The 23,030-nt window shown below is 46.0% G+C and overlaps 2 protein-coding genes across 2 annotated transcripts in view; both read left to right on the forward strand.

Moving 5' to 3' along the window:
* Positions 1 to 5,072, forward strand: part of LOC115313602 — a 39,224-nt gene extending 34,152 nt beyond the window's left edge. The window contains exon 13 of the mRNA XM_040209403.1: positions 4,965 to 5,072. Within this exon, the coding sequence (XP_040065337.1) occupies positions 4,965 to 5,072 (108 nt within the window). The remainder of the gene's footprint in view (positions 1 to 4,964) is intronic.
* A 3,755-nt stretch (positions 5,073 to 8,827) lies between these two features.
* The window catches only part of LOC115311284, an 81,417-nt gene continuing 67,214 nt past the window's right edge, over positions 8,828 to 23,030 (forward strand). Inside the window, exons 1-2 of the mRNA XM_042293732.1 lie at positions 8,828 to 8,876; positions 13,454 to 13,531. Coding sequence (XP_042149666.1) covers positions 8,828 to 8,876; positions 13,454 to 13,531 — 127 coding nt within the window. The remainder of the gene's footprint in view (positions 8,877 to 13,453; positions 13,532 to 23,030) is intronic.

The following is a 23,030-nucleotide window of genomic DNA, read 5'->3' on the forward strand; positions in this document are numbered from 1 at the left end:
GAGCCGTTTATGCTGACAAAGTTTGGCCAATGGGCGGAGCTGGTCGCCCGCTGAAACCAGCGAATTTCGCGATAACGCAAAATGGCGTTAGTTCTATGTCTTTCTTATTTTTGTGAAATCGTATAAAGTTCCTATGTGTCGGAGCAACAAAAGGACGGACGAAAGTAGCCATCCCCCGGTTGTCAGACTACGCTGCTGTCGTTGCCAGACTGTCAAAATATCCCTAAGAAGGCCAACCTCTCAATGAAAACGGCTCCGAGGACTGAGGAAAGGCAGAATCCTGTCCATCCTCGAGCGACGGCGCCCTGTGGTCTCTGCGATAGTTCCGAGGCAATCGACCTTTGTTACTGATCATTATAGAAAAAATGGGCCACACATGAATGTAATGTTTGCTTTTTTAGGAGCAAACATTGAATGTATGATTTATGTTATGACCCTAAATAGACTATCGCAGAAAGTGGTAATAAGGCGTTCACACACCTTCATCTGGTTACGACCGGAGACATTAAAGGTTCACACACTTGCCTTTGACTACATTCTAAGAAATTCCTGCGCGTCTACTTACCCGCAAAACACTCAAAGAGTCATTCTTTCCGATCTACGAAATCAGCTCAGCGAATGAAGAAGAGGAACATCCGTTTAGGCCTAAAAATGAAGTCTGCGCTGTGGCAGTACGCAATGCAAAGCGTCATGCTTGCATTGCGTAACGCCAAAGCGCAGACTTAATTGTGAGGTCTAAACAGGTGTTCCGCCTTATCAGTAAGAACCATGCGCGTCGGTTAGGACCTTCGGCCGAGCGGAGAGCATCTGCACCAGACGGCGATGAAGAGAGCAGCCGGAACTCCCTCCACCGATTGGCCGGGAGAAAAGTTACCTCCTACGACACAGCGCGTTTTCGTGCGCGTTCAGAAAAAGTTGAAATCATCCAACTTTCTTATGCGCGCCCGGAGGGCGCAAGGAATTAGCGCGACGTCATAAAATACGCAATTTCCGGGAAGCGCACGACCTACGGGCACACAAAAACGCGTTGGTTTGGATCGTGCTTTAAAGAGGCACAGACAGGTCAAAATCATTTTTTTTATTATCTGGAACGATTGAAAGCGATGGCTCGACATTACCTTCAAAATTCCAAACTTGGAAACTCAGCAAGTGTGAAGTGAAAAAAAAAAAGAAAAGGAAGTAGAAAATCAATTTCTAAAAGTGAAATTTGAAGTTCCCGCGCGATACGCTCCAGTGCAGTGACGTCAAAGATTGAGTCGTTCTGCAACTCGAGTTTATCTCACGCCTCCGTGTTGTGTTCGCTCGCGTCCTGCGAACAACCGCTCCATGCGTGCCGCCTATCGCCGTGAGTAGACGACGCTTCACTTTTGAGTTTTAGGTTCTTTTAGGGCTCCTTCAGGGATCACAAATCCTTTGGAACGGTGTGTGGTCGAAAAAAAAAAAAAACGCGCAGTAAACTTATGTGAGCGATGCGAGGCGCCACGTCGCGCCGGTTCTGCGTGAAAGGCTGCCCCGGTGGAGTCACAAGCAAAAGTATGAATACACAAACACCAAACCCAGTTGTTTTGATCAATTGACGATGTCCTTTTCGAAGTCTGAGAGGTCGTCGGGCACCTGAAAAAGAGAGCTTCGTCCGATTCCTCGGCTCACCGATCATCCTCAGGGCTACATACGTCGTGCGCCGTCATGTTGTCCGAGGGAGGATAAAAAACCAGGAGGCGAGATGACCCCGGATTTCGTCGGTGTTTCAAAAAGAAGGGCCGTAGTGCGTTAGGTCGTGAGCCTGGGTCTACATAAGAGACGGAAAAATCGCGCGGGGGCCTTATCGCAACCACTAGCGTTGTACCTGCTCCACGAGTGGTAACTTTAGTGCACTACTACGCTTCTCACGCGCTCAAAGTCTTTCTGAAAATGACTGATTTTGTGGTTTTCGATGACGCTGCGCAAGTTTCTATTTGAAACCATATGTATATTTTCATTAATGAAAAAGCTAATTAATAAATTTTAATTAAATAGTCGACTGATTGTTACGATTAGTCACCTATAATATGTCCCCCTGGCCGTATAACTCACCTCCACAAGCGGCATAAGTACAACTTTCACGGCTTTTTTTAAACAAATCTGTTAAGATTAAAAAAAAACACCCTGTATATATATATATATATATATATATATATATGTGTATCGTGGACTTCTCATAATGGTAAGCGATCGTGAATGCTGTAAACTACGCATGCTAGTAAATGTTTGCGATCTGCGGGCAGCCTATAGCTGCTGTGGCGATCGTGAGCAGACGTAATTATTTGGTTCGACGGCACACAACGTGAACGATCGTTCAAATTCGAAATGATGGAGACACACCGCATACCTTTACGGTCGTTCAGATACGTTTTAAGGCCTGTTCACACATGCAGCGGAGCGCTACAAGCATTGCGCTGACCTCGCGCTGAGCGCGTACTGCCGGGAGCGTTCACCGGCTTTGTATCGCATCGACAATACTGTTGTTCATGGCAGGCGATAAGTAGCTTACCCACGCGAGCAGCACGTGCACCCATCTCGTCTGGACGTGCGAGGGGGTCGCAGAGCATCGGAACGACGCCATAAACTCACTCCCTGAAGAGGCAAGACCAGCTACGTACGAGGACTGGACCCGCCCCATGCTCGAGCACCCACACCGCAAACACATTCTCGATACCCTGATTAGTTTCGTCCGCTCATCGGGGATCGCCTGTTACATTTAGCCTCCTCCCCCTACCCTTCCAATAATCCCCTTCCCCCGTCACGATTGGATGACTTTATCAAGAAATCGTGATGTACACCATTCCTTTAATAAATACGTTTTCTCACTCACTCAGCGCTACATCAGCGTTTCGCTGCATGCGAGAACCGGCCTTTACTCTATCTAGCTTCGCAGTTCTTGTAATTCCGACCGGCAATGTTACGTCGGCCGTCTTGTTTACATCAGCCGCATAGGCCGGAAGACGCCAGGGACTTACATGTTGCAGAATGTTTCACATGTTAACTAGAAGATGGCGCCACCGGTCAAACACAATCATCATCCTCGTTTACACGGCTGCGCCAGTTTCACGATTGGCTAAAATATGTCAAATTTCAAGTACGGTTTCACGGAACGGACCAGCTGCTAGGTTCATGATTTACGAACCGTGGGACCGAAAAACGACTTGCTAAAAGTCTCTATGAGGAACTTTAGCAAACCGTTACCGTGTTCCGCTTACCGCACTACCGTAGCCTTTGAAGCGCGCGCCCGGGTGATCTACTGGAACCGCGAATCGTGCGCTTTATTTATTTATTTTTTTATTTATTTCAATACCTTCAAGGCCACACGGCATTACAGAAGGGAGTGGGGGAAAAACAAAAGTACAAAAAATAGAATTCAACACATATTAGTTAACATAATAGTTTTCAATGGCAGACTTGAATGCAGGAGCGTCTGTGATTGTGGCGATGGAGGTGGGCAGGTGGTTCCAGTCATTAGTAGTTCTTGAGATAAAAGAATCAAAAAAGAGCTTCGTGCGACTGAAAGGAACGTTGACTTTATGGTGATGATCATTTCGATGGGATACATACGATGGTTCAGAAAAAAGCTCTTCACTTAGATGCTGGTTGTGATAATAAATTTTGTGAAATAAGGACAAACGAGATAATTTTCTACGCAATGAAAGATTCGGAAGATGTAAAGTTAGTTTCATGGATGATACACTGGAAAAACGCGAGAAATTAAACAATATAAAACGTGCGCCATGATTTTGTACGGATTCAATTTGATTAATTAGAAATTAAAGCGTGCTTCAAAGGCTCCGGTAGTGCGGTACACGGAACACGGTAACGGTTTGCTAAAAGGCCCCAATAATCGCACCATTTTTGTTTTTTCCACACCCAATTTAATAATTGCGCAAAAAAAAAAAAAAAAAGGCGTTACAAATTCTACTTACAGTGACGCTTAGAGAGGGACGTTGTTGTTTCAGACGCAGCTTCGCTTGTGTCGTCGGCGCGATTCCCAAAGAGACGCTGTCGACATAGTGACGTCATGATTGAAACGACTACGTCAGTATTCTAACCATCATTGTGGGCAGGGCTTGCGGCACTCTTTTAGAGCTCAATTTTTAAATCGAGCGAAAAAACGTTAAAATAGATCGATTCATATCTTAAAAACAAATTTTCACAATATTTTTTTTTCAGCTGATCTGACCTCTAACAGTAATTGCTGTCAATACTGCAATTGTAATGTGAATCCTAAAACCAATAATTAATAAGTCCATTAACACATTTCAGTTAATTAGCCAGCTTACTACGACGATTATCCCCTCATCTACGGTGAAGACGGCACACGTCTAAGTTTAATCCTCTTTAAGAAGAACTTTTTTTCGAGTTAAAATCAAGCACACTGTATAGTCAGTTGTTTAATTAAATGGGAAATCTTGATGTATCGCGCAGTGCCTACAGTCCCCCATCCATAAGCTTTTTTTTGTTCTCTTTTTTTTTTTTGGGGGGGGGGGGCTGTTAAAATATTTTGTGTGATGTCAGTGTCCTTAAAACCAGGACGTAGCCTCCCTTACGCTCTGCCTGCCGTCGTCAAGGTCTCCGCTGTTGTTGTCAGTCCCCAGCATCCTGAAAAAACGAAAGGGGAGAGAACGACAGTGACAAAGCGAGAAGGAAGTCGTTCTGTTTGCACGGTTCAAAACGAACGCGCGCTCCGTAACGTTCTCATTTCTTCGCAAGCCTGCCCACTCTTTTCGCCATGCACACAAGAGAGCGCGTCTTGTTTGTGCAGCAGTCAACGCTCTTGGCAAGCCTGCACGCTCTTTTTGCCGTCTACGCTTGAAAGCACGTCCAGTTTGTGTAGCCCTCAACGCTGTCGGAAAGCCTGTACGCTCTTTCTGTCGTGCACGCAAGGGAGCGAGTCCTGTTCGTGCAGCCCTTAACGCGTGCTACTCTATTTGCAGTTTTGCGTCAACCGCGTTTGCTACAACCGTCAGGATTGGATCAAGGAGCATCTTCCTTATGGTTCCCTCGACATCCATCCGTACGTTCCGCCCAAGAGACCCTTTTAAATTGACTCAATGTAGGCAATAAAATGGCGATCGAACAATACTCGAACACGTTTCGGTCTATATCTTCTTAAAGATGGACAACATATATGGAGAAAAGCACCGATCTTTATGACAATTTTCTGGATCTTGCTTTTCCGCGTCATAATTGCGGGCACCGGAAATTCTCGGTCGGACGGCCACGAAGAACCAGAAAAAAATGGTTCTTCGTGGCCGTCATAGTATTGTTCCCGAAAATATTTTCTTTTCTAATGTTTGAAAAACAAATAATCTTGACAGAGTCACTGTTGTTTAAAAAGATATCCCGAGCTTGCCTTTTCCGTTTTGGTTTGAAACGATAACAAACCTGGCTGCCGGCTTTTCCGGCATGCTCAAGAAACGCAGCTCGTTCAGCTTGTCTGGTTTTATGATTGCAAGGTGTTTAGGGGAAGATCTCTTAAACCGACGTAGTTTGCAGCAAACAACTGTCGCAACTACGCGCCTTCATGAAGCGCTGTGCAGGTGCTTTGTAGCGGGACTGATCTAAGTCTAATTTCCCACGCCAACTATTTTCTTTGATCCGGTTCGATTTATTCGTTTGCGCTTGTTGATGCAGAATAAAGATGTTGCTTTCCGCAATAACGGCTTCGCTGCTCTGTGAATTGTAAACCCGTCGTGATTGCGGCCATGGTTTCAATGCGGAGTGAAATTTCGCCTGCTTCTTGCACAGGGGTTGCGATGATCTCAGAATTCCGAGGGCTTATAGACCACTTACTAAATCCCCCAAGCGCTCCGGCCCGCACTCGAGGACTCATCCCCAGCATTCCTGGACACGGTCTCCTTGCGCCCTCTCTTCGCTATTCTCAGCCAATCGCACTAAAATGATAATTTCAGCGAAACTACTGCAGAAACCCTTAAGGTCCCCGGGATATATAAAAAGGGCACTAATACACTCTTATTTTATACCTACTGAACCTCAGGATTGTATACTTTTTATTCCTGGGCCCGATATAATATTGTTGCATTGGGTCCTATGGGCCACTTTGACAACATTTTAAATTTCTTCTCACTGAATTGAAGAATCGTAAAGTTCCCTAGGAATATAATAGCTGCCGACTCATAGCACACACCGCAGTTGAAATTGCGGTATTTTAATTAATAATTTTAATTCCTCGAGGCTTTCAAATTCGGCCCGCTTTTTGCCCCTGTAATGTTAGCACTCCGCCGTGCACTAAGAAGCTCGTGGCCAAACTACCCAGACTTGTACGTAGTCCGTTACAAGTAACAAAATTACCTGTAATCCCTTACATTTATTGAGTAATTTAGTAACGGAATAATTACATATTTTCTAGAGTAATTTTAAAGTAATTACCTTACATTTTTTACGTAACAGATTCCTTGTAATCCGTTACATATTTTACAGGACCAACCCCCCCACCCCGCTTCTAAAGCATTTGTTTTTGGTTTGGTAAAGCCGAGGCACAGTGACACTGTCATGCGAATTGACCTGCGAAAAGGGAGGCTTGGCACTCTTCAGTTCCGCGAAGCCTTTTTTTTTTTTTTCCAACACGAAGCCCCTGAATCTATTTTTTTTTAGACTCTAAAAACAATGTCAAAAAGTTCAAATAAACATCTCTACAAAAAGAAAAAGAAAAAAAAAAGGGGGGGGGGGGGACAAGTTATATCCGCTTTTGTAGTCCTTTTTTTTTCTGCGATCGAAGACGGGGAGAGGAGGACACCAAGTGACTGTGTGCCTCTTCAAGAAGCTCGAGGAAGTAGGTGCACAGACAATAACTCACAATGCCCTCCTCGGTTATAGTGACTACGACCATTTTCATAATGCCACAACACGAGAGAACACTTCGTTTACCCTAAAATCCGCTAAATGAGATGTGATAATATGTGAAGGTGTTATTGTCACAAGCATCCTCGTTCGTTGCTGCACACTTGTCATCTTCTCTTAGAAAACAGGACTGAGTAAGAAATAACGCAATATGTCTGACGAGACTTTCGAAAGTCAGCTGTTGCTCAAAATACTCAGGGTCATTAAATGGAACAGTTTGCAACCATAAGAACTTGAATAACCGGCTCCCCTTTGTTTCTTAACTGAAGACAATATATTTGAAAGTAACGCCACGAAAGTAACGGATTACCTTTTGGGGTAACGGTCACTTACTTTTATGGGAGGGTAATTGTAATTGTAATAAATTACAATTTAGCCTTGAGTAATTGTAATTGTAATAAATTACAATTTAGCCTTGAGTAATTGTAAATGTAATTCCTTACTATTTTTCAGTAACGTGTACAAGTCTGACCTACCTTTACATAGGCTTATCGACCAAAAGATTTGTACGCTGCGTTTGTGACAGAATATTGACTAAGAATGTGGCGGTTATAATATGACTATATAATAACTAAATGTTTGCAATCAGAATTTGTGCCCTGGATTTCAAATATAAGCAATTGTTACGTAGGATCAGAAACACTTGCATTGTATATATTTTGCTTTGAATTTGCCTGTGTACGTAAAGTTTTAGCTCGGTTACAGACATAAACTGAACAAAATTCTTTCACGCTTGTATAACTAGAAATGACTAAAAATATAACATGGCTCGCTGCTGACCCGCCCAACCCACCTCCACGAAATCTGGACTTCTGCGAATCGGACTGCCATCCTCCCCAATACAAACAATCCATGTAATCGTCATCATGCCTGTATATACTCATCCCATTATCATGTTCACTAGACGCGGCACCGCGGGCCTCCATGGGACAGGCTGCTGCTTTTCCGCGGCTCCCCAGAGCCAAATAAATGAAGACTAAGAACTAAGGACTAAAGACAAAATGCTTTGCTGACCAGCAGCCGGTAGCGCCTTAAAAGAAAGAAGAATAGTGTTTCCTCGTTTAGAGGACACAAATTCCAAAACTACGCCATACTAGTGGCGCACATCACCGAAATAACATACGCAATACAGAAAATAACAGATTGTCTCTTGAACGCAAAGCGGCGAAATACACATAATTGGAGAGATTTTTTGTTTCTAAAAGCCAAATGCAGAATCCTAAACTAAACTAATGTTTGCTGAAATTAGGGGTTTATCGTGTGCATCGTTTCGAAAAAGTATCAAACGAAAACACCACGCAACACATTTGACGTTGTTTCACACCTCGAGACACTGGCTTGCAGAGGCGCACCAACCGCGGCGTAGCATAGCGCGTAGTCGTGAAATGTCTGCGACTGATGATGATGATAGCTTATTTGCCAAAAGAAAAAAGAAGACTCGGCGCGGACCTCCCCTCCGTCAGGGCTGGATTCGGCGCTGTAGGCGTTCTGTCTAATGCAAATGAGCGGAGTGGAATGTTATTCCCCATAGAAAAGTATTAGGCCAGACGCAAACGGTGAAAAAGGTGGGAGGCCGGAGAGATGCACAGGAGAGGAGGTTCAGATAGCGGGCGCGCGCTTCGAATTACCCGTTTATCTTGTTCTAGGGTGCCTACATGTCTGTCTGTCTGAGGGTGAAGACATCCATTGTTGCCCTGAATGTGCCACCGCGTGACGCTCTCGCGCACTCGGTGCGTGACTTGGACGGTACAATGGCGTTTATGCATTAGCCGAAGCTACGCGCTCGAGCTGAGTGACACCAGATTCCGCGGAATTCAAAATGCATGAAAAAACGATTGGGCGGAAAAACGGCTGAGATGTCACTACCCAAGCAATTAAGTTACTCAAGAATTAAGTTACGGCCGCATTTTTGGTCTCTTAGGCGATAACCGCGGAAATGGGTGTTGGCATGGAGATTTTGAGAAACATCGTAGGAAACATAATGGGTGTTGGCATGGAGATTTTGAAAAAAAAAACATCGTATGACACATATTAATAATAAAAAAAACAATAAATAAAAATAAAAAAGACACGTGCCGCGCGCCACTTCTGGGAGGAACATGGCGTCTGAAATCTAGTTCCGTGCTGCGCTGTACCGCCATGATCTTCCCAAGGGCTGGACGTTGCACGTGCCTCGTGCATCGACGCACTTTGCGCTACTTTTAAAACATGAAGGGGCTTTAGTACAGTGTAGCTTTAGGTTGCCGAAGGTTGATACGCCCCGTGTCGTGAGAATCGGGAACTAAACCAGCGTGTCCCAGAAAGCTGGCCATGTCACGGGAACGGTTTTCTTTCAGCTCCCTAGTGATCGGTAATTTCGAGCAATTCAGTGGTCTGTCATGCATGATGGAACCAAAAACGATATAGCTTCCAGTGATGTGATTGGCCTAAGCCATTTTGGAGCACTTTTCGGAGCAGTCAAAACAGTGTTTTGGAGCAGCAAATGTAGCCTTTGGACCAACCAAAACAATGTTTTGGAGCAGCAAAAGTGGCTTTTGGAGCAGATATTCTTAGAAAAATAAAAATTTTCGTTTTAAGTGCTGTACAAACGAAGGGTACTTTGTATTGTGCTGTGTTCTGATGTGACAGAACTTTCTGCTGTGTTTTTACTGCTGAGACATTCCAAAAGTGTACACTGCCGCAGGCATTGCCGAGCGATTCCGAAAAACCGCTGGCCACAGTTTTACTGGTTTACTATGCGCCAGATTTTCGTCAAAAGTAAGCAAGCGTCCCGGCTGGTGCCTCTGTCGTGCAATCATGTTCACATGCACATAGGGGGGCAACTTCGGCAGGCTTGCAGTTGCGCGTGCTTCGTCCCGCGAGCGGAGACAACGGCCGTTCGATCGAAACCGAAACCATGCCACTCCGCTTCGTCACTAACTGATTCCCAACATAGTATGCAAAATTTAACTGCCGGCCATACGACAAAAAACAGTGCAGCGGCGCGTGCTTACCAGGACGGAAGACAAGGTACAAGCTAAACACACATAAAAAAAAGAAAAAAAAAAAACTGAGCGCATTGATGCGAGACATTGCGAGCCAGGGTCAGAAATTCCTTGGAGCGCTTTGTGTAACGACTCTTGTTCGTTACACAAAGCGGTAACGGTCTTGCACGGCGGGAAAACCATGCAAGACCGGATGTACAATTGATGCAGGGTACGTTGAGTCGTACGGCCACCTGCAGCACATAACACAAGCATGCTCAATTACGGTACTCAGTTTAGTTTCAATTTTGAAAGGCGACCGAAATTGGTTTTTTGGCGCAGGCTCGGCGCAGGTTACCCACATTTTGGTAAAATGTAGCAGGATGTAGCGGGGTTAGCCCCTTGGCGCAGTTCGGCGCAATTGGCACAGCAATCACATCACTGAGCTTCGCCAATACTGAAAACTCCTCCGAAAACCTATGGCAGCGGCGGCGAACGTTACAGTGGCGCCTCTAGCGGACTCGGAGTCTACGAAAGCAGACGACGCAATGGAAAACTCTAGGCTGTGTGACGTCCTCGAGCTTTGCGAGCCCCGTTTCTTCACCCCAACAGCTGAAGCAATTCATTACGGTCGGTCCGTTTGCAAAGCAGAATCCAGTGATCGCAGCTGCAACGACAAACAAATAACAACGCGCGCATAAACAAAGATAGAGCAGTTTATTTACGTGAATCATGAACAAAGAGTGTGACCGGAAGAAAACATTCAGGGGGTGAATATGGTCTGGGCTTATCCCCACAAATGTTTCCCATTGTATGCTTGCGCCCTCTCTTAGAGGGTTATGACAGCGCTCCCATAGAAGCCCGTGTATTTAATATACAAATGTGGTCATAATACCGAAACGTTACGCTTGTAACAATTTGTGATGACACTACTCCATTCTATCATACACCGCTATTCTTGTGCCAAAAGTTCAAGATGATGACGTGTAAACTGCTTGTTCCTTACTCGAATAAACTGTTTGGTGTATTGCCACGACGGATAGTGCCCAAGTTAATCAAAATGTACAGTTTGTTCTTCGATATAAAAAATTATGATCATATAAATAAGACAGAATCCCTCCCCAATGATATGTAAAATTCTGTAGTGTATAAAATATGTGTTACATCCGTTGAAAAATGTACTTCGAAGGCACCTCACGAAAAGTTCTGCGAACCACACGAGTGAAAACGAGCACAATTCAAGAATACAACGAACTACAAGATTTGCCATACGACTGCAGTAAATCAGAAGAATCGATGATGTATGGGCACATTTTGTTTCGTTTTTTTTTCTCATTTTTTTTTAAAGTTCCTGAGACCAATTTACCAAATAAAGTGGTTCCGTTCTCATACAGACGTTTCCGATCATTTCCAGCATTTTGCTACTGGCATTAATTGACCAGCAAACTAAATACAGCTGCTCTATATTACGATAATCTAAAATTATAAAAAAAGAAGTTATAAAAATATTTTTGCTAATTATTAATGCTATGTTTTTGTACCAAAGTGATTTTTATTGTAAGTAGGGGGAGCACTGCGGTGAGTACCCAATTTATGAGAGAGTGATTGATCTAATAAACTTTACATTCACGTGTCAAAAGTAATATTTAATCCCGTACTAAATGTTTACATTAAATGATTATCCTCATCGCCCTGCCCACAAACAGCAACAAACAGTATTTGGGAGAAGAGTTGCGGGCCGTATGTTGTGCGAATCCCGGACAAAAGCTCACCGGACTAAAGTTCACCGGACAGAAACTCACCGAACAAAAGCTCACCCATCTTTTCACAGATCCGAACAAAAGTTTACCAGGAGAAAATTGGATGTTGCTCTTAACACGAGTGCGGGCGACTTAGGTGCATGTGTACGACATTAAAATGCAACGACATATTAAATCTGACAGGTGCATGGTTTGTTGATAAGAGTAGAAACAAGTTTATTTATCGATTGGTTAGAAGCGAATGCAGTCCTCCACTAGCTCCAGCAGTCTTGGTAGATCTCGGTGTGCCTGGAACCCCTTGCAATTATTTTTTTCAGACGATTGTGCAGCCGCAGAGCGGTTTTTCGCACCCGATTCACTGGGGGCTCACCTTTCCGGGCCTGTTTCAATGCCGTGGCAACGAGCGCCTGATTTTACTGCTGGCATTCAATCAGCCTCCATAGGCTGAGGTGGGCATGGCCGACAAGCTTCTGGAACCTGGTATTCCATCCTTTATGGGTGTTGTCCGTCCGGTCTTTCTCTCGAAGAGTGGCGTCGTACATATTCCACCTTCCCGGGGGAAACTCCGGTCGTCGTCGGCTTACAGTCAGGCAAAGGGAAGAATTCGCTCTGGGTGCCGTCGCAGAACGAACAGAAGCACAAAGGAAGGGGCCGTTGACATGCGTGCAGTCAAAGTAGTGCAGCAGGTCTCCGATGTCACCGGTAGACTTTTCCCTGATGTCATGTTAGTTCTCCGGGCAGAAGCTGTGGTGGAAGGAACGCCAGCCTATCTAAAATCTCATCGCTCTCGCATTCTTTCCAAAAGGCCCGACTCCCGTTCCTTCAAAATATTAAAAAAAATTCGCAACTCAATAGTTTTTCTATTGCAGTTTTGCTTGAGTTTCCCTTTCCCCTGATCCTGAGATAATCCTTGATTTCAAATATATTTACGACGCACAATGACGGAAAGAATTTAATTCTCTTCATCATCCACTTCAAGTATTACCCTGAACCCCTGAAAACCCATACATTAGTAATGAAGACACGTTGTGCCTAAGCTTTATGTGCGCGTTTAGCGTGACATAATCACAATGAAAAAGCGAGGTCACCGAAGGGTGACTTCGCTTCTTCGCTCACTCTTCGGGTTCAAAAATTTCGGTTCACGAAGTTTCTTGGGCGCGGCACAAGGGTGCTCCGGCATACCTTGAGTCAGGCAAACTTGATCTTATCAGCTCCACTCAGCTTTAGTGAACTAAATTGTGGTCCCAAATCGTTGCTTCTCTGCCTGTTTTGGCTTATCTGTCGACACCTTTGCATGGGATGGAACGCCAGTTCTCCTAAAAATGGTGCAATGTCCATCGCGTCCTCACTTTACCCTAACCCGTGTTTTGCCCGGGTAGAAAAAAAAAATAAAGGAGGTGAGCTTTTGTCCGGGTATGTGAAAAAAACGGGTGAGCTTTTGTCCGGTGAACTTTTGTCCGGTGAGCTTCAGTCCGGTAAGCTTTTGTCCCGTGAGTTTTTGTCCGGTTACCATGTTGTTCACCACTCTTCCAAGCGGTAGTTAGTGAAAGTGCAATAGTTGCTGGATCACCCCTTCCAGCTCGGGGGCTAACTTCCGAGGAACTGCGGTAGCATAAAGCGTCCAGGAATAAACGTGACGCGGACCACGCACTTCTTTCATTCTTAACTGAAGCATTGTATTTATTGCTCTTGTTGACATTTAAAGTGTATACTAACTTCAAAGGACCGCTCACCCTAAGCCGTTAAGATTCGTAGTGAATGCGGAAGTGCGTCACTGCTTTGATAACGCGCCTCACTGAGGGAGAGGGCACAAATTATGTGCGGCCCACGCTTAAATAGCGGGAAAGCATAGAAGCACCGCGTTAAATCCGAAGATATCCCTACCCAAAGTGGCTATGCTGGTACGGAAAAATCCAGGTAAGAGGATGAAAAATATCGTTTTAACGTCGCTTACTCGTGCGAAAACTCAAAACTCCGACTTAGTGAAAAAGAAATTCTATATAATTAGATATATATATATAGCAGAAGTCAAGGAGTTGAAATCCTGGCTCCGCGGTTCATTTTGAATTTCAGCGGGTTCGTGAAACTTTGATTCATTTCATCAAGTACGGTTCATTCATCTGCATTTTCTCGATTATTTCCTCTTTGCCATACGCACCCATACTGAAAAGAATACAACTTGATTTTTTAGCTATTTAAAAAAAAGAAAGCTTCATTTGCTTTTCATTTCTCGTTTTGCTGTTACGTAACTTGCGAACGACGAGCGAAGTGTAAGATAAAAAGAAAAGCTAATTAACGCTTAATTTGCTCCGAAGAGCATTGTACCTTTTGCTCGTGTTGAGCCTCATCTAAATCTTCCTTTCTTGACGGGTCTTCGATTTAAATGCAATATAATTAATAAACGTGCTGTTTGTACGTTTATACAGCCGGAAGTTAGTGTGACTCAATGGGCGAATTTGTCTCTCAGCTGTATAGATGCGGAATTCGGCCAATGCAGTACAATCGCTTGGCCGGGGTCTTTAACGTGCACCACGCAGTAGTGATACACGACCGCACACCTTGACAATGCTCATCCAGATCGAAACGGGCAGGGGTGGGGATTGAACCCAGGATCCTTGGATACTATAGACCGAAGCTCTCGCTCTTTGCCCTCCGAGCTCCAGTGCGCTAGCACACTCGATCACCGATTCCCCCGAAATACAAAACAACGCATATAAAATTTGGTCTAGTTAAATTTGTATCACAAAATGATGCTTTGTCAACTCTGAAGCCACTTGACATCCAATCTTCTCCGCCATTTCCGGAAATAACCGATGCACCCCTGATTATCCTTGGGCAATGAATACCAATTTAAAAAAAAAGTTTCATAGGGGAATGAAAGGACACCAAGAAAGTTAAGGAGTACTTGTAGTTAACTGGAACCTCATTGTATTTATAGTACTTTACATGGAGTACATTGCAGCCGGTGTACTTACTACTTTTCGTATAGTATATAACTTCTCATTTACTTTGTTTATAGACGTACTTTAAAAAACTTACTATTTTTCTCAATGTATATAATTTCTCATTTACTTTGGTTTTGGATTTACTCTACTCAACACTGCTCCTTAATGGCTCTAGTCGACTGTTTTTTTTTTTGTACTGCTCTTTCGCATTTGCTCCTGTGACTTCCGGCATCTCCGCAACAATGTGTTGTTGGCGCCCTGCCCTTTGTTGTACATACCGATGCCTTCCCTCTTTTGTTCTCCCCCGACGTCAGTTGACTTTCTCATGAATGCAGTGCTTAAAGTTCAAAGAGTCATAGCGAAAACAGATGGCTTACTACGTTTCACTCGCAAAGTGATCTAGCCAAAATCAGCGAGTGGGTTTTCAAGACAAAGTTAATTCAAGATTGAAGGAATAAGAAACACGCAGGACAAATACAAACACAACCGCATCCTTCAATTATACTTTGTTTCAGCTCAAGTCCATCCACAGCCGACGCTACGAGCTGATAGGGACCAATCAAGCTGTGTCAAATGCGCAAGTCATTAGGTATTTTGGAGCGTGAGCTGGCCGAGGTTGAGCAGTTTCGCGTGGCTGTCAAAGAGCCGTGCTGCGCAAGCGCGAGGAGCAGCGACGCGCACAGCTGGCGCGCCGGAGCCGCTGCCGCCGCGCACGCCTCGCCGGTCTGCGCGTGCGCGAGGAGCAGTGACGTCAGACGGCGCACAGCTGGCGCGCCCGCCTCGCCGGTCTGCACATTCCAGAGGAGTGACGTCATAGCTGCGACAGACGCACTGACGCCGCCGCGTGCCCAGCTGTGCGCCTCCGTTGCGCAGTAGCCAAGTCTGCCGCTGCACCGGAGCAGCTCACGCTACGTATACACTGGCAGAGCCGAGCTAAGCGGCCGCAATTTTTTTTGTTTATGATTGGTCTAGCGATGATAGAACACGTACAGAGGCATGACGAACACCATGACTGTGCGCTTTTGACGCTGTTTGATTGGTCACACCGGCTCGTAAAGTCAGCTGCGTCTACCCTAAAGGTGAAACGAAGTACTGCAACGGACAGATAGGAATTCCAAAATCGAGCAACAGATAAAAGGAAGGGAAAGCAAGAAAATAGAAAGTAACTAAGAAGAAAGGAGGGATGGGACGAGACGATAAGATAAGAATGCAAAGTCAGGTCGACGCAGTCATCTCTAATTTGAGACTTTCGACTTCAGTCTTCGTGAGAAAAAGTGAGGAAACGTTGTTGTTTCCGCTGTTCATGGCAGATGACTATAATCTCCCGGCCTAAAGCTTTGAACAAACTGTGGCGCCCCCATTTTGGGTAGTACCTGCTCACCTGATTGGGCCTCGCACAATTTGAGGCACCTTTTTTCTTTCTGTATAGTGCTGAAGAACAGAAAAACACCTTTAACGTCCAAAATCGGCTAGATTCAACACCGGAAGACAAAAGTTACAGGTCCATGGTACTTCCACTAGGCTGTCACTCTCGATGGTGACGTAAAAACATCTGACGTTCCGATGTCGTTGTTTTTTTGCTTATTTTCCTGTGGAACACGTGATACGGCGTTTCTTGGCTCGCGCTCGTATAGTCTTAGCCTTAACCTGTGCTTCGACGACGTTAGATTTTTGTTTTGTTTATTTGTACTTTTCGTTAACGCGTTCCGCACCAGAGCAGGCACGCTTCTGCATGTGTGGCAGCTTGAGACGCTCTAGTTTGTACTACCCAAAACACTAACAAGACGCTTTTTACAGCGCCTCCTGGGCAACGCAGGAGGCTTATCTCCATTCCTATATGTCCGTTGCTAGTTGAAAGATGTTGTTTTTTCCTTGTCCTGCATGCTTATTCCTTCTTCATTCTTGACCCGCACCTACGCGCTCTTCGTCCACCAAAATTAATTTACTCTTTATATTCAGACTCACCGACGTCTTCACACCTCTTACTTTATTGTTAAACTTGATTTTGTATCCGTCTCGCAGTGCAAATATCATGGCGGGTATCACCTCTCCTGTAAATCTCATTAAACAACGGCATTTCTGATTCAAACTATGAGCGGATTAAAAGACATGCCGAGGAAAAAAAGGGGGGGGGGGAGAAGCGTTCCCTCCCCCCCCTTTTTTTCTCCCCCCCCCCCCCCCCCCCCCCCAGGAAATGACAGAGACCACCATTTCTTTGAAAGGGAATGCTTAGTTCTTTGATGACACGGTAAATATAAGGTCAACAAATAAGATCTGGTCAACGCTTCGCCCGTGACGCTAGTGACTATGGGACTTCCGGTTTCAAATTGAAGCAGACAGCAACCAACCTACTTTTGCGGTGCTCCTGTGCATTCCTATGAAAAAAAAAAAAAAGAACGCGCGCCATTTTTTGCCTTTAATCGGAGAACAGGAATGGCCTAATAACTAGTGTTGTAGCAAAAAGGAGGTAACTTTATTAACATTATAGAAAATTAAAGACGTTTACAATTCTCTGTAATGCCGAATTAGAGTGCAGCTTTTGAGGAGGACGAGGAAAGGGTATACCCCTCCTCCCCCTCCGTACCCTCCCCTCCTCCTCGGCTGGTGCCCTCCCATTTAGCGGAAAATTTTCGCAAACATTTTCCGCTAAATTTAGCGGAGAAATACTCCCGTTAACTTTAACGGGAAATCTAGCCAAAAATTTTTGCACCACATTTAGTGTGAAATTAGGGAGTTTTCGTAGTCCGCGCCTCCACCTCCGCTAAGCCCTCCGCAACGAAGTGGCCGCTACTGCGCCTGCGCGCCGATGGCCTTGACTGTGGAGTTTCGGGTATCGTAACAAGTTGCGGAGAGCGTTGCGGGACAGCGGAAACGAGCTACGAAAACTTCCTATTTATCGAAAATTTACCCCTTAAATTTAGCGGAAAAATTTCCCCACTAAATTTAGGGGGAAAAGTTTTCCGCTGAATTTAGCGGGAAAATTTCCCATTATGCAACGCGCGCGGTTGCGCCAACGCCAACGGCGTCGCCGCTCAACCCGAAAACGGGCGCTTAAGAGTTTCGCTCTAAAATGAAACTTTTCTAGCTACAGTATTTTTACATATCAGTGAGCGATGTTTAACTTCCAGTATAAGGCGTATTCACTGGGCGCCTTATTTGTTGATGCTGTCTAGAGCGCATGCCCAGAACAAGCCCACATTAATAGGCTGCTAAGACCGGCAATCTTGAGGGTGCGGAATGCACGTTACAAAAGAAGTGTGGAAGCTCGCCATCAGCGCGCGCTCAGCAGTCGCGCACACAGCTATGGCCGCCAGTGAATACTTCCTATTCCGGGCCCAGCCCTATGTTCCGCTGGAAGTGTGTAAATACAAGCGTCATATCTAAGCAAAATGAAAGTCGAAAAGAGAACTTGTTTAAGGAGCCCCAGACATCCCGATGACGCTAATGTTGATAATCTGCGAGATCCATACTCTACTAAAGTAGCTCCCATTTATGAGCGGTTGAAACAACCACAACAGTAAAAGTGCTTCCCTTTTTATTATTGTGCTGAATTTATTGGGCGGTAAGGGTTTTCGATTTTTCCCCCATTTTAAAAGTTTTCGTCAATAGATAGAGATTGAGTAATTGGTACATCGTTCAGGTGGGACGCCAGAGATCGTGGGGCTACCCCGATAGTTTTCTTTGGAAGGAGGCCGAAACACTATAGTTTCTAAGATTAAGAGGAAAAAGAATTATAAGGAAGCACCCAGGTCCAGAGAAAAACTGAGACCCGTCTCGATACCTTCGTACACAAGCTGCCTCGTTGGTGCCCAGAAAATGAACAACAAAAAAAGATGAGGGTGCCATGTGCAAAAAGAAACACTCAAAACAGTTCATATATAGATTGCGCCCCCTCGGTCGTGCATGAAATTCCCATGACTTGCGGTAAGGCGTACGTAGGTCAAACGGGCCGGTGCGTCAGTTACAGTGCAGGAGAGAACGCGCTGTCAGTAAGGAATGCCCCCTCGGGCAATTTGGCTATTCTTCGCCATAAATGTCCTTGTGCCCTTAAAAAATAAAATAAAATAAATCTGGGAAAGTTAAGAAACAAGCTAAAGTTGAGGGTTGGGCGAGTTGGTACATACTTCGGAAATTAAAAACAGCGCGGAAAGACGAGGACCAGACAAAGAAGTGACACGGACGTAGCGCTGCGTCCGTGTCACTTCTTTGTCTGGTCCTCGTCTTTCCGCGCTGTTTTTAATTTCCGAAGTCTTACGAAACAAAAATTCGAGAGAATTGTATGAGTCATTCGACATCAGAATGCAAGGAGGTGAGAGATGCATAAGTGCCCCGACTGTTCATTTAACAGGTAGAGAATTTGAATTCCTGCTTGAGAAGCTCGATAAATAGTTCGTGTTGTTTCAATAAAAAGTCAATTAAAAGTAGTACCGGTGTTGTGTCTCCTACTTTCTGTTCTTGTCTCGCAAAACTTCTGTAAAAAAAAAAAAAGTTTTCGAACTTGCAGACATAAGACGTGTGCGGGTACCGGGCCTCTGGGCGCCGCCATCTTGCTCCTGGTGTGGGAAGATCGTCTGCTAGTCGGGCATTCCTGAGGCGTACCCACGGTTTCCAGACTGGCGCCCAAACAAAGAGTTTTCCATCCATGGTGGTTGCAGACTAGTTGTCGAAGCGGGGCTGCTCGGAAACACCTATAATCAAGCGCAGGGAGAAAATGCACTCACTCTTTCCAGTTAACACGCATTACCGGAAGTCAGCTTTTGATTGGCTGCAGTCTGCTTTGATCTGAAGCCGCGCACTAGCGCCGGTTGGACCTCTATGCGGAGCGCAAGATCGACTGCCTTTTGTACAGGGGTTGCGATGATGCCAAAACATAAAACTTTCATTGGCTGATTGAAGAAAAGAAAACAAAATGTGGGTAGACCTTAAGGCATTTATTCTTGAAGTCTACTCACGATCCTTTCAATCAAAGGGCGCGTTAAGTTAGTGAGCTCCAGACTCCGGACATCTGCGCTCGAGCGCGCGGGTTCGGAGCGTAGCTTAACGGCGCACTTTGGTACCGAGGCGCCATCTGACACCTTTTTTTTTTTTTTTAACGTTTCCGGTTCCGGCTTTCCGGCGCGCGTAAACATGGCTCCCGTCGCGTCGAAAAAGTGTTTCTTCGACGACTACTTCGATGAAATAAGTGCGCGGAGACGGCGGCAACAGCGAGAGCTTGTATTTGTGCTGCACGCTGTTGGTACGGCGATTAAAGGTACGCCGAACGCCTTCTGAATGCCGAAAAGCCTTAAAGAATGACGGGTGAGTGGCCGAAATCATCGGCTCGCCTGATTCCGAAATTGCGGTAAGGTACATAGAGCACTTCGACAAGCATTTGAAGGATGTATGCACACCTTTCTACACCAGCACGATGCTTTTTTTATTTTTTTATTTTCCACGATGACGGAACGATTGCACGAGCTGCCAAGTGATCGCCGTCGAAGAATCCGCGCATCCAAGCAGGCGCGTCCGAGGGAGTCCCTAAAGGCTTCGGCGCAAGCACGAACGACGCCGAGAGCTCCGAGCACGCCATGGTAGCGCAGAAGGAGCAGCTCCTACCCACGACCGATCCTACCTCGGTGCCGTTCCTGGCTAGGCCGGAGCCTTTCGGCCGCGGGGTTCAGTTGGTGCGGTCGCGATCGGCGAGGTTTGGCGAGGCGAGCGTGGTGGCATCATCGGAGCGTTCGGAAGCGAACTCGCTCGCCAGGGATTGCGCACACCCGACGCCTCTGGTCCCGAGTGGCCCGGCGGCCCGGCCCGAAGCACAAAACGCTTGGGTTCTGATGTTTCTTCCGTCTCGTGCGAGACCACCGCGTAAAACCACCGCGAGTAACCGCGAGACTGGCCGCGAGAGCGGAAACGCCGTCATCTCACCGGAAACGGACCTGTTCGAGCTCTCGCGCACCATCTCCGACGGTGCACCGTACACCGGAAGTGAGACGATGTCGTTTAGTTTAGCTCGAGTGCACTCTGACCGCTGGAGCGCGCTCGAGCGCGTTAACTTAACGCGCCCAAAGCCAATCAGAGCTCGGCGTCGTTCTGACGTCACGGCAACTCCTGCGCAAGAAGCAGACGACTTGCTCTCCGCATAGCGTATACATTAATGGCGAATTCGCGTGGTTCTTTCTGCGCGCTCTCGAGCGCTCTTTCCAGAGTGCGCGAAATCGGGTGGTTGAAAGAGAGTGCTGTGGCCTGATCGGGTGGTTCATTCCGAGGGCGCCTCTCCCTCTCAGAGCGCTCTCTGGCACTCCGTCTGTAGCCGTCGGAGTGCGGAGCGGCGCAGGCGTCACGTGGTAGCTGGACGGTGATCACGTGGTTTTGTTGACGATGGCCGGCAGTGTGGTGGTGTGCGGGGTCCGGCATGACGGTGATTGATATGTGGTTCTACAAAGTGCTTGTGCATTCGACGGTGCGAGGATTACAACGGCCGGGACGACATTCGATTGCGACCGTAAGAGGAAAAGCCGACGTGTGAAGTGTTCCCAGTGCTTTCACAAGTTCGTTCATCTCACGGCGGTGAATCCGCTAAGCCTAACCGACGACGAAACAGCTCGCAGAGCTCGCCGCTGTTTTACCGCATTTTGTAGTCGCTTCAAGAAATTTTTGAGGTTTGGTAAAAATGCGTTCAAAGGTTTGTATTGGAAAATAAAGGGAGAGCCGAATATAATGCACAGTGATTTGTGTCACATTGCGATTCTTGCACGATGTTTCGCCGTCCGTCGTACGCATGACCGCTATCGCAGCGCGTTCACTGTCGAAAACGCGATGAGTTGACAACTGTTGCCAAGCGGTGGCTTTCGTTCCGTTCTGCAAAAATCAATTCGCATACTGTTTTTTTTTTACATGCCGATGAGTAAAACAGTTTACGTCAAAACCGTTATTTCATCACGTTGCGAGCGTAAATTTTGCTCAATCGTCCACCGTACGCTGCAAGATCGTGTTGTTTTTAATGCATTATCAATGTCCAGAAATTTTAATTCCGTGACTGGTCTGAGAATCTCGGAGCGCTCTGGAGCCAGCAGTTGTGATCGGCTGAAAAGGATCCCGAGCAGCTCTGGCGGCGAGGAGGGGGCGCTCGGCTGGATCGAGGTCAGAGGAGAGAGGCGACCACGCGAATTCACCATTAGATAACTTTATGAAGCGTGCACAACCACTATCATCTATGCTCGTTTTCACCTGAAGAAAAAAAGGAAGTTCTGCGCATCGTTTATACGCTGCGCGAAGTAGTTCCTAAAAGATTTGGTTGTCTGAGGGAGACGCGACGCTTTTGGCGTTTGAAACGTTTACGGCTTGATAACATATCAACAATCTAATCTACACTGCACCTACATAACTCTGTTCTCTCATAAAAGGGAAAACTAGAAATGCTCAGCGAAGAACCGGACTTTTTTTCCTAAGGTTCTTGTAGTGGAAACGAATATTGGGGAGGAGATCAGAGCGTGGCTAACTTTAATACTACACGGATGGGGACAACAGAGAACAATGACTGAACGCTCGACCGACATAACTAGGGTGTGTATTTTCCGGTTTTAACCGAAAAACACCGATAAACATCCGTCGGTGACGAAAATATAAAATCGGTTAAAACCGAAAAACACCGGTGGTTGGATATTTTCGCCCTGGTTAAAACCGAAAAACACCGGTCGTTGCAGGTTTCCAAACTAGCGAAACCCTTTCCCCGTAGAGGTTCGTCAAACGTGTTATCTCGTGGATCCTGCATTCTTCTAGTGTTTATACATGGCTTGCAGGTGGCGTCAGTCCGCCCTCCTTTCAGGGGGTCAAAAGCGTCTAGTGAACGCAGTGGAAGCTAAGCTCTCATACGCCTTTCCCCTATTGTGTCTCCCATGGCCCCCTTTTGTGGAAAAATTAACACAGTGAAGGGTAGGCTCTCACGTGCCTTTTCCTCATTGTGTCTGGCCAAGTGATGTCGGTGCAAGCCATGTATTCAGAGGTTGCTGTGGTTCCTGGAAGACACTGCCAACGTCCTTGTCGTACAGGAGCGTGCGTTTTCATAATTGCGGGTTGCGACCCGCAAGGTACGTGCTGCCATGACGGCAGCACGTTCCTTGCGTGTAGATGCAAGCATGAAAGTATGCTTACATCTACTATAATAACCAAGTGTTAGAAATAGTTGCTTCCTAGAGAAGAAGTGTATGAACTATGTGAATAAAATTGGAACTCTCTGTCTGTGATCAATCGCTTTTTTTTCACCGATATTCACCGATTTTAGCCTGGTCGCGAGACGTTCCACCGAAATACACCGGTGTTTTGAAAATAAATAAACACCGAAAAACATCCGCCGATTTTTCTCAAAAATAAACACCGGAAAGTACACACCCTAGACATAACCGAACGACCCGTCAGCGTTCGGCTGGAGATCGTGTGCTCGGTCACCCGAGGGAGAGGAGGGTCTCTTTTCTTACCACTCCAGCCTG

This window comes from Ixodes scapularis, unplaced genomic scaffold, assembly GCF_016920785.2.
Source record: "Ixodes scapularis isolate PalLabHiFi unplaced genomic scaffold, ASM1692078v2 PGA_scaffold4__175_contigs__length_147842914, whole genome shotgun sequence".
NCBI lineage: Eukaryota > Metazoa > Arthropoda > Arachnida > Ixodida > Ixodidae > Ixodes > Ixodes scapularis.